Below are 12959 nucleotides of genomic sequence, written 5' to 3' on the forward strand. Positions count from 1 at the left end.
AAGGTGAGAAGTAGAGGCGTGAGGAAGGTCTTGGCGAGGTGCTCATCCTCATTGATAATGTGTTGCAGGCTGCAAAGGGGAAGTACTGGACAACAACTTTTTCGGTTGCAGCTCATGTGTTTTTCCTGAGGAGGTCATTACAGTTTCTTGGTGTGGAACGTCGTAACTGGCAGTCAATGAGGTGAGCATCATACCCCGTCCAGATGAGGGCATCCTTCAGTACTTCCAAGCACCAGTCATGTTCCTCCCCATATGAGCAAACCCTGTGCATGCATAGAGCTTGTCCATAGAGGATGACTGTTTCAATGTTTTTTGGATGGAAACTGGAGAAGTGTAGCATTGTGAGGTTATCTGTGGGTTTAGGGTAGAGTGAGGTGCTGAGATGCCCATCCTTAGTTATGCATGTGTCCAAGAATGAGACAGATAGCAGAGAGTGGTCCATGATGAGTTTGATGGTGGGATGAAATTTGTTAATATCACGATGTAGTTGTTTCAGTGACTCCTTGTCCTAGGTCCAGAAGAAGAAAAATGTCATCTGTAAATCCCTTTTTTAGGAATAGAATCAGTCTGAACATTGGGGTACAGAAAGCCTCACACAGGGCATCTCACACTTTCATTGCATTATCTGAGACAACATGGCACCTATTAAAGTTCACTTGAGAATGTAACTTTTCAAAAAAAGTTCTGAGATTTAAACATGAAAGAACCAAAATCAATATAGTAATTCTAAAAGATGAGAGACTTAACGAACAATCCAGGTATTTTTCAATATATAATTTCAGTTGCAACTCACTGTAAACATGTGCTATAATGTCTGTGTCGTACGATCTTACACTCCACAACCATCTGATGAAGGAGCAGTGCTCCGAAAGCTAGTGCTTCCAAATAAACCTATTGGGCTATAACCTGACGTAGTATGATTTTTAGCCACAGAAATCAACTTCTTGATGCCAACCAAACTTCCATCTGAATACAGAACAACCTAATCTTCAATTACTGCTTGTTTAAGTAGCTATTTAAACAATGCTTCCATGTGTCAGGTTGCTTACTTTTCAAAAGCAATCTCACAGCAATCTGTTAAAGCACGAGTTTTAAAACAATTGTTTTCATTTCAGTCCACAAATTTTATTTTACAATGCACAAAAATAAAAAGGTCTTACATTTCAACAAAGGCCAAAACAGCATATGCTTGGCCTTCAGCTCAGAGTTATAGAGTCATACAGCATGGATAGAATCCCTTCGGTCCAACTCGTCTGCACCAACCAGATATCCGAAACTGATCTCGTCCCATTTGCCAGCATTTGGCCCACATCCTTCTAACCCTTCCTAGTTATGTACCCATCCAGATGTTTTTTAAATGTCATTGTACGAGCCTCCAACACTTCCTCTAGCATCTCGTTCCTTGCACACACCACCCTCTGCATGGTAAAGTTAACCTCAGGTCCCTTTTAAACTTTTCCCCTCTCACCTTAAACCTATGCCCTCTTGCTTTGGACTCCCTTACCTTGGAAAAAAGACCTTGGCTATTCACCCTATCCATGTCCCTCATGACTTTATAAACTTCTATAAGGTCACCTCTCAGCCTCCAAAACTCCAGCCTACTCAGCCTCTCCCTATAACTGTTCGAGGAATAGAGTACTTGAGGACCAGGATCACAAATTCATAACTCAAGTCAAGAGTAATCAGGTAACATTAATCACCATATTCCTACCTGCAAATATTTGGCTAACCTACAGCTGTCACCTCAAACCATTTATGGATTCACAAGTTCCTCCAAATCCATTGGCAAGATAGGCGATTAAACTGCAACACTCTCTTCCCAAGTTAACTTGGCCAACATCAAAGTACTAATCACTATCAACACATGTCACTCATACATGATATTAGATTTCCATAGTAACTGTTCTACCCTGAACTCATCAAAGTAGGAAACTCCCTAAGGACAGCAGAAACGCCTTCGTGATGTCCTGAATGCATCCTACTTGATTCACAGGAGCTCTGATCTGTGACCAAATAAAAAGAAGATCCTCTCAGGAAGGCATCACACGTGGAAAGTTATTTTTAAAAAATCCATGCATCCAACCCTGCAAGGGCCACCTATTCTCCATGTGGCAGAGTTTACCAATCATGCACTGAATTTTTCAACCATTTCAGAACCCATCAAAACATAATGAAAGCAACTCATCGTCAATCCTGAGGGACTGCCTATGAGAACCTCCTCTCACCCTAGAATCAATTAAGATATCCCTTCCTTCAATGCTATCTTCTTGAGCATTCCTGATTTTAAACATTTTACCACTGGTGCCCATATCTTCAGCCATCAAAATTAGCTAACTCTGGAATTCCTTTGCTAATCTTCTCAATCAGTCTTTCTTAAGAAGTTCCTTAAAACCAAGTGCGCCTAGGAACATAAGAACAGGAGTAGACTATTCAATCCTTCATGCATGCATTTGACTACTGTTAATCCAAGTTACCTTTATTCTTAATAATGCAACTTTTAAAACTACTGACATTGCAATGACCATCCTTAGTTGTGTTAGTATGAATTAGTCAAATTTACTACAAACCTATAATCTGCTTAAAATCCAGATAAATCCTTCATAGTATCTTTCTAAATATAGTAAACACATCTGTAGACAAAGTGCTGTACTAAAAGGAACTTTTGCTCATTTTATCTAAAGAAAAGCATTTTCCAGCTGAAAATGCAAATCCAAAAATGCAACAAGGTATTTTAGAAGTCGTCCCAATAACATCCATAACAACCTAGTCAACAGGGATAGACACAAATTATTAAGAAAAGACAATAAAGGGAAGATAAGTACCCAAGCTGTATTAACTCAACGTAAAGGTTCCAGTGACTCATGCTATAACACATGCAATACATTTAAAAAGGTGAAAGTAGAGGTGATGAATGCGGTGGTAGTCATCTTCCTACATTTCATAGATTCTGAAATAGTACTTGATGACAGCAAATGGACAGATATTTAACTAAGGAGTGAGAAAATTGAGAACTACAGACATATTATCTTGACGTCAGTCGAGAGGAAATGTTAGCATCTATTATTAAGATGGCATAAGTGGTAATGTGGCTAGACTAGTAAAGCAGACACAAAGAAAATGCTCTAGAGACCCAGGTTTTAATTGTGCCATGGCATGTTGGAATCTGAATTTAAAATAAAAATTTGGAGATTAAAATATAACGATAACCACTAAACCATTGCTATTTGTATAAAAACCAATCTGGTTCATTTGAGCCCTTTCAGGCAGGGGAACTGCTGTCCTTAGCTGGTCTGGTGAACATGTGACTCCAAACCCACAGCAAAGTGGTTAACATTTCGGTACCCTCTGAAATGGCCTAACAAGCCAATCAGTTATCAATCATTAAAAAAATCTCAAATGAGAAAAAAGGACAACTTGGCATTGATTAAGGCTGTGAAAGCTACAATGGCAATTCAACCTTGTTGATCTTGCAAAGTCTTCCCACTCGAGCATCATCAAGACTGAGAATCAATCCCAGGTTAACGAAGAGTGCAGGAAGAGCACTCAAGCATTCCTAAAACTTAGGTGTCAAACCATGAAGCTACAAATAAAGTCTACTTGTATGCCAAAATGCACACCCAAGTGATAGACAGGGTTTATCATATCTGAATTGCTGGTTGATAAATTAAGACCTAAAGTCCTGCCACATCCAATTGTGAATGGTAGTAGACAATTAAATAACTAACTAAAAGAGGATGCTCTGCAAATATCTTCATTCTGATGACTGACCTCCTTCATCATTGAATGCAAAAGACAAGCCTGAAGCAATTCAGTCAGAAGTTCCTGGTAAATGATTCATTTCAGCCTCCTCCAATCTAAGCTATCAAGGAATTGTTGGAGGCACTGCAAAGGTTATGAGCCTTGTTTTGAGGGTAGAACTAGCAGAATCAATAAGGAGAACCAGTGGTTGTGGTGTACTGTATTTGGATTTTCAGAAGGCTTTCAATAACGTCCCATACAAGAGCTAAGTAAACAAAATTAGATGACATGGAATCGAGAATGAGTTAACAGATAGAAAGCAGGAGAGAAATAAATTGGTCAATCTCACGTTGTCAGCTGTGACCAAGGGAGTACTGCAGGAATTACTGCTTGGGCCCCAGATATTTACAATCTAATTCAAATACTTGAATGTGGAACCAAATGTTCTATTTCCAAATTTTCTGATTACACAAGTTGTAAAGAAACTGCAATCACTCTTCAAGAGGATTTGTAGACAGGCTATGTGAGTGGGAAAGAATATGGCAGATGTAATATCATGTGGAAAGATGCGAAGTTATCCATTTTAGTAGGAAAAACAGAACATTTCCTAATAGTTTGATAAGCATTGATGCCCAAAGGGTTTTGCCGTCCTCGTTCACGAGTCACTAAAAACTAACATGCAAGTGCAGCAAGCAATTCAGAGAGTCTTTGTTGCAATAGAATTTGATTACAGAAATATTACAGACCACAGCTGGAGCATTCATACGGTTTTGGTCTCTTGACCCAAGGAAAAATATATTTGCCATAGAGAACCGCAAAGTTTCACTATACTGACATCCGTGATAGCAGGATCATCCGATGAGGTGGGATTGAAGAAACTGGGCCTGTATTCTCCAGACCTTCAAAAATCAAAGGTGATCTCATTGAAAATACAAATTTATCCACCGGTTCAACTGAGTAGATGTAAGGAAGGGTGTTTCCCATCCATACTCTGGACATCGTCTCAGAACGAAGCGCAGGCATTTAGAACTCAAACAAGGAAAATTTATATCACTCGGTATGGTGAATCTTTGAGATTCACTATCCAACTCCAGACTATGGGAGCTTATTCATCAAGTATGTATAAAACTGAAGTGAACAATTTCCAATATTAGAGACATAAAGAGATATGGGGAAAAGAGCACAAAAATTAAATTGAGGTAGGCAAATCATGATCTAGCTTATTAGTGGTACAGATATAAGTGAGAAGTGGAACCATTTAGAGTGCTTTCTAATCGCTGCTGAGCACAGCCATTTAAATTTACAGTCACAAAAATCAGATGATGTACTCAACTACTGGTTTATTAACCAAAATGGCAGTTTATCAAAGGTGAATGGTCAAGTTTTCAGAACTACATACAAGATTAGAATTGCATAAAAAGAGAAACTTGAATGAAGAACAACAGAATTAGTTGATGTGAATCAGATTTTAAACAGATTACAAAATAATAGAACTCTGATTATCTTCAGCACTGACACCATGCACAATTAGTGAAGTAAACCTCACTGATGCTTCTTACGGTTTCATTTGGTCCTTTCAACTAGTCTAGATTTCACAGAATACCAATCAATGGTCTATTAACCACACCCTACATTATAACGTTTTACACAAGAAACATTCCCCCCACTCCACCCCGTGAGCTTTTGTTACTAATTAGCACCATTTGCTGCTAAAGGCTAGGTGGCTTATGAAGGAAAATAAAAAGGCATTGCAAATGTAGGAATAAAACAGATGCCTAAAAATGCAGGATCATGTTGCGGTTTTAGACATATTATTTCCAAGACTTTAACCTCACTGAATGCTAACAAGGTGTCGGAAGTCAAGCGGAAACATTTTGGATATAATAAAATGGGCATCTCCGAGTTAAAACAAATAATACTGTACATGAGTAACTAAGCCCGGTAACAGAAAGGACGAGAACAATCATTTCAGAAAAGTTTGTGTAAACAATTGCTGCAGAAATAACAGTGTAACATTTAATATTTTAAAATATTTTGTAAGAAAAAAGATTAATTCTAGAAAATGAGCTGCAGCATTACACTGGACAGCTAGTTTACACTAGCCAAGCCAAAAGAAAACAAAACTGAGGTCACAAAGTTGTTCATTCAAAGAGCGATAATGGGTGGAGTCGATTTGATAATAGTGCACTGGAATCAAAAATCCTGGAAATATTAAAACAAAAAATAACAAAACAGGATGCTGGTTGTACACAGTAAAGTCAGAAATAGGAAGAGGCAGGGTAAAAGATGATGATGTAGCAGATTAGACCAAAAACGCATTCCTTTCGCGAGGACTTTGTGTGATACCACATGCTTTTCAAATTCCCAGTAATTCCGGAGTGCCCCGCAGTCTTGTCACCCTTTTGAAACAACAGCAGATTTTAGCCTGCAGTTGTAATGACAGCTAAGTTGCCCGCATTCACTGCATAACAACTGCAAAACTAGCAGCAGTTTCTGTATTCTGCATCTGTGCAGCTAAAATATATAAATACAGAAGATGCTGACAACAAATCTTTGCAACTCTACAGCACTTGATGTTCAAGGGGCTGCAGATGTAAATCTTAGCAAATACTGATTTGGTATGAAGCTCCATTTTGAAACCACTCAGTCTCAATGTAAAATTTCTAGAAAACTGTTACAAACTGGAAGAAAGCTTTAGGTGAAACAATATAAGATCGAGTATACTTCATAGATCATTAACTTGTATTCCTGTAATCTAGGGTAGGATTTAATGGCATGTTGAGTTCATAATTACTATTTAACAACCTCTCAAACCCTGGAAAACAAGTGTTAAAGTTTGGAATATTATTTTTCCCCACTAAAATATAGATACACTGCGATAGCTAAAACAACAAAAAGAAGTTTAATATTTCAGCTTCTTCCTTCACCCCATGGGACATCCCAGTCTTTCATTCATTGCTTAAAATAATGTAAAAGATGAAGAATAGCAAGTGAATTCTATCTCCTAGTTTGCTGCATGTGAAAATTGTTTGGTTAGCCTACTTGATGACATACTGTTGGTGGAGAAGGGGATTCCCATGGCAGTTAGGAGTAAAAATTGTCAGAGAAGGTGAAATTCACAGCGCAGAGATTGTTGGATGCCAATATCATTGTTCAGGTTCGCAACAAGTTGTTCTCACCAATTGCAAAGACAAAGGGTGGACTAAGAGGTCTGAGTATCTTGAGCTATAATGAGATTTGTGGCAGAATTGGATGAGGTGCCCGGCAAAATTGATCTTGATTAAAGGGAGCATCTCATGCCATCTATAGGCATTTTATAAGGAATTAAGGGTTATTCTGAGAGGGCAGGAATGAGGAGCTGAGGGTACAGAAAGATCAGCCATGATTTTATTGAACGGCAGAGTGGGCTCAAAGGGCCAGATGGCCTACACTACTCCTAGTTCTTATGTTATAAGCAGTAGAGCAAGATTCTTGCTGGGCAGCAATGAGTCACCAATTAAGGGGGTTTGTTGCTTGTTGACAACGCAATCTGCCTCACTAATATTCAGCTTCCTATTTATCAAACGTGCTCAACAAGTTAGAAGTAAAGAATATTTGTCATGGAAATCAGAGTGGGTATCCGGCAAATCCAGCTGATTGCTTGCTCTTAGACACTGGTCACTGATACGTCAGGGCACATTCCATTAGCACTACGCACACACATCAGCTCTGATATGTGCCAGCCTCTAAAACCTTCATGGCACAGTTCAGATCCACTTCCAGGATACTACTGCATTTCAGTGCTGCACTGACAACTATCATTGCAATCCTGCTGCAAAGACTTTGTGCAGTGACCCACACCGAGCTATATGACAGGGCCAGACTGCATCACTGGGCTTTCAGCTTGCTCTCTTAGTATTCACTCACTTTGAACCTACCTGGATACTCTAATTATCCCTGGTTTGCCTTGTTTTTTATTTGCACTTCCAATCCCCTCCGCCAAAGATATCAGGCTCATGTTATGTCATGCCATTTAGCACAAATACGAAGCCAGAAGCTTGCCATGATGTCAATATGCCTCAGTTGAGTCAAGGGTAACAGCCCTCAGTCAGAGGGCCCAGCACATTAAGTCAAGGGCAGACTCTGATACCAATCCAGAGGTTTGAACACAGTCAGCCAGCCACTTGGGACACTGGAGTCAGGATGCTTTGTACACAGCAGTGAGGAATACAATATGCCCTCTACCCACTTTTACACGTTTTACCTATTTAGCTCTAAGAATAAGGCATAGGCATTCAGAAGTGAAAGCAATTGGCACAGTTGTTATTTTAGTGCAGATGGGAAGGCAATCCAAGTAATGAGCAGGTAGTTGCTATGAAGGATTAGTGGTGTCAGAACGTGAGTTGGATGACAAAGCAAGGGAAGGTGTTGAAGGCAATAGTGACTATATATAAGAGTATGAGCTTTGACAAGAGGCAGATACAATAGCAGATATAGAGTGAATATGAGGTAGAGACAAGATATATGCTAGTAGAATTGCGAATGTAATTGACAATCTTGCTATATTGATGGGCATTCAGCAAAGACTGCTTTAATTCGGTTGGCAACCTCAGACAAAAATGGCATGATTTGGCATCGTGACTTCCTCTGCTGATCCTGGGGTATGTCGAAGTCCACACATGCACCACACCTAAAAGCAGTCCTCCAGATCCCTGCCCACTCAACAGGGTGACAATTTCCCCATCTATCATGTTGGGGTCCAATGTCAGCAAAAGTGCAAAGCAGCTTCAAACCAATAGCTTTTCTCCAGTGTATAATGGGCTTTTAAAAATGGTGTGGGTGTCTTGGGATAGCCAACGTTAACTGGCATCCCATAGTGCTGAGTTTCAGGAATGGCATGTGATAAGTTGAGCTTGGAATCAAAGTCAGGGTTGCCAATAGGATGGTAAAGATAGTTAATTACACAAGTTTGGCGAGATACAGCAAGAAAAAACACTCGGCCTCAGAGAAAAATTTCCATAAAACTTGATGCAATTCACCATTGGCCAAAAAAATGCAAGGTTCAGCCCTTTGCCTTTAGGTGTACCAACAACCCAAGGAATTTGTACTTCCCTAAGACCGTGATTTTTAACTGACATTTTTATCAAAATTAACATTAATATTCCTTCCCAATATTAATTCTGTTCTCTTTGTACTCATATAACCTGATCTGGATCATTCCAAAAAAAATCCCACATATACCAGGTTCCATCATCCATTTTTAAACTCGAAACCAGCATCAAAGTTATTTGTTCACTTGCGGTAGAATGAGGTATTGAGGTGGCCATCCTTGATGGAGATACAAGTGTCCAAGAATGAGACAAATTCTAAAGAGTTGTCCATGGTAAGTCTGATGGTGGGATAAAACTTGTTGATAGCACTATTTAACTACTTTAGTGATCCTCACCACGAATCCAACAGAAGAAAATGCTGTCAATGTACTTGGTATGTAGTGTTGGTCAGAGGTCCTGTGCAACAAAAAAGTCATGTTCAAACTTGTGCAAGAAAATATTGGCACATTGGGTTGCAAATCTGGTTCCCATAGCTGTTCCTCATGTCGGATGAAGAACCGAGTGCCGAAGGTGAAGACTTGATCAATGACGAAGTGGATGAGCTGTAGGATGGTGGCTGGAAATTGACAGTTGTTGGTATTGAGTATACTGATAACATCTTAAGTTATCTCGGGGCAGTGACTTGAAAGAAATTTTGGCATTTGCATATTAATCAATTGAAACCAGCAGCTCCATTGCAAATAATTAAAGACTTAACAGCCATTTTAGGTGTTTAATTTGTTAGCATCAGTTGTATGACCCTTTGCTCTTTTACTTATAAATTCTGTGTCTGAGGTCCCCTCTCACTAGCATCTGGAGGAGCAGCATAGCTCTGAAAGCTTGTGTTTTCTAATAAACCTGTTTGACTATTACCTGTAATTATTTTAAACTGACGCTCTTTGATTACTGGAACAATTGTTCCCTATCTACTCCATCAGAATACTTCATATACTTTTCAACATTTGGATTACTTCCCTCTTTGAATTCTTTGCTTGGAACAAATTGATGTTGGCTGTTTTTAAAATCATGTGTTCTTCGAAGTGATAAACAGTTGTGTCCTAGTGTGTGGTCTTTGATTAACCCCGACCACAAATATCAGACAGACTAGCCTGTATTTACCATGCTTATCTTGCTTAATGATTTTAAACAAAAGTGTAATAATATTTGCAACTCTTCTGCACCACTCCCATGTCAAAGGAGAACTGAATGATTGTGACCAGAATCTCCATAATTTTTATACTTATGTTCCCCAGCAACTTACAATATATCCTATTTTGTGTCTTTTCTTTGAGCACTGGGAACAATTCAAATACCACTTTTTCATCCATTTTTACCACAGGCAATGACTCTATCTTTTCATCTTCTTTTGTGTCTTTTAATAGTATTCTCCTTTTTAGTGAGACTAGAAATCAAGTGCCCACTTGACATTTTAGCTTTCTACTCTGGATCCACTGGACTGTTTTCTTTTTGATCCCTCATCTGACTTAGCCTTTTTCAAAAGACAAAAAAAAATACATCTTGTGACTACTGCTAGTTAACAACATTTAGTTATCTTGCACTATGTGGAGGTTCTAAACAACTATGGGAATAACATTTCTAAATAACAAACAATATCTAAATGATTTGACTGCTTTTGAACTACACATACTACAGTGAAGAAAACTTACTTTCCAATATTTTCAGGAAGCGTTTGTAAGGAGATGTCATTCAGGGAGAGACAAGTTAAATTCCGCAACTCAGGAAAGCTTTCAGGCAACCTGCGAACAAATATATTATCAAGAACAATAAGGCTCTGCACACATCAGCAATCAATAAGTTTGGACACAGCTTGAAAACACATCAAATAATGTATGGTAAAGACCATGTCTTTTTATTTTTTTGACTTTTTGATTATGAACTGAAATGGTAAAAGGACAAAAAAAAGGACTGCTGAAAGACTGCTGTACTTTTTAAAAGCAAATAATCTAAATCTCATTTTAAGTGCCATTTACGCTATTGTGCGTTAAACAGTGGGGATAAGGATTGCAGACTGGTTAGAATCAAGTTACAAATGGAGTTTTAGCCAGCAACAAGTGGCATCTGGTATAGACCAGTGACGAGTTATTAATGACAAAGGCATTTTGCCTGCCAACAACTAAGTGATTGGCTTCCAGATAGCAAAAACAGTTTGCAGGTGAGAACGTTTTTGGAAGAAGTCATCAGATCTCCACAAGGATGACAGCAGTTTTTTTTTTCTCTACAGAAACCACCTTAAGACCTTAGAAATCCAGTTTAATGTTTCACTCAGCAATTGCTATAAGCTTGAGGTTCTGAATCAGTAGGCCAGAGGCTTTTTAATATGAAACCCAGCAATCCCGTCCTTCTGCAATCAACTGAAAGTATCTGAAGAAGCCAAAAGGACCATCTCAGCAAACCTAATGATTAAGGGACAATTGAACTACTTTCCCAATCTTTCCTTTCACCGATGTTATTTTTTCCCATCGACTATCTGTACGTCTGTGTAGGAGCAGTTTACAAGCAGTTAAAATTTTAATTAATAGAGTCATAATCAGTTATTTGCAGCTAGAATCTATTTATTTCTAATAAACAAGATTTCTGGTTAAGTAAAGAAACCAGGTCTGTGCTTTTTGTCAACTTTAGTTTAAAAAACAGGAAAATTGGATAATTTTGCTCATTTTACAATATCTTCAACTTTTGCAATGATTCTGGAACGAGCAGTACTTGATGAGCAGAGCACTGTCCTCGTGACATTTAACAGTTAATATGACTTACATCTGTACATTTCATATGCACAAAAAGTTATTTCCTGCAAGTCACATCAGCGAGCATTTGAGTTAAATATTCAATTAAAAATATATTTTCCTACATTTGTGATGTGAAGTTGTCACATCATCAATATATGCACCTGCTGGTAGGAGCCATTTTAATCCCTCCATTTTCCTTGTCAGGATACTGAACAGAATTTTTTTTGTATCGATTAATTCTACTTTTCAGTTTTCCAAACTGGTGTAACATTTTAAATTTTTTAAAACATGTTAAAGGTAAATCAAAAACAAAAGCGAAGGCACAATATATGACTTGAAACACGGAATTGCATCTGTACATCCTGTCACCCTCTGCTTCACCTGAAGTCTATAATAGGAGTTGATTCCTCAATGTTACATTCATAAATCCACTTACCAAACCATGAACATGCTTCAATAAAGCTAAATGTAATATCACAATTCAGTGTTTGTTTTCAAGTCATATATTGTGCCTTCACTTTTGTTTTTGATTTACTTTTAACATTTTAAAAAAATTTAAAATATTACACTTGTTTGAAAAGCTGAAAAATAGAATTGATTGATACAAAACATTTGTGTTAGAGCAGTGGGGTATAGAGTTAACCTGACTATTAAAGTGAACAGCTCTAATTAGCATCAGTGACCAAACATCTTCCCATTTTGGTAGAAATGAGAAAGCAGTTTCCACAGGAATTTCAAAGACTGATTTACTTAATCATTAATTGAGACAAGACCCAAACCAAATGAGAATTGAATATTGAACAGGAGTCATATTGGACAGAGTCTATCTTCCCACATATGCTGCCCAAACTTCCGAGTAACTTCAAAAACTTTGTTTTATTTTAGATCTCCAAAATGCAAAGTATTTTCCTTTTATGTTAGAAAATTGTGCTAAACATTCCTGGTTATCAAGCATTCCAAAATGATTGGAAAGGAAAAGATGGACTACAGAAGTACTGATCGAGGACTATATTACTGTTCAAAATTTTTTTAAAAAGCATACTTGATGCCCCAGAATTCTATTTGGCTGGAATTCAGGAAACTTTCTTTATTAATGTATCTCCTGTGTAAGTGTTGAAAGAAAAACTAAAAATGCTGGATGTACTCAGTAAATCTGGCAGGAACTAGGTAGAGATCATTTTTCAGGTCAGCAAATCTTCATTTGAACTCTCAAGAACTCCATTATCCTTAAAAGTGATAACGGAAACATTAGTTCTGTTTCAACTTGTTTCTAAAGATGCTGCCTTCTAAGTTATATAGATCCAGCAGTAGCAACATTTTGGTTTTGTTAATGAAGTACCGCTTGGACCTGGTTTCGAAAAAAGAAACAATTCAAATGGAATATGGCACAGTATGGGACCTTTTAAAA

The 12959-nt window shown here is 38.0% G+C and overlaps 1 protein-coding gene across 4 annotated transcripts in view; it reads right to left on the minus strand.

Moving 5' to 3' along the window:
• lrrc1 (leucine rich repeat containing 1) overlaps positions 1 to 12959 on the minus strand; it is a 184290-nt gene that overhangs the window by 100539 nt on the left and 70792 nt on the right. For all 4 annotated transcript variants that reach the window (XM_060852839.1, XM_060852831.1, XM_060852854.1 and 1 more), the window contains one exon: positions 10475 to 10564. In XM_060852839.1, the coding sequence (XP_060708822.1) occupies positions 10475 to 10564 (90 nt within the window). The remainder of the gene's footprint in view (positions 1 to 10474; positions 10565 to 12959) is intronic.

Source organism: Hemiscyllium ocellatum, chromosome 3 (genome assembly GCF_020745735.1).
Source record: "Hemiscyllium ocellatum isolate sHemOce1 chromosome 3, sHemOce1.pat.X.cur, whole genome shotgun sequence".
Taxonomy (NCBI): Eukaryota; Metazoa; Chordata; class Chondrichthyes; order Orectolobiformes; family Hemiscylliidae; genus Hemiscyllium; species Hemiscyllium ocellatum.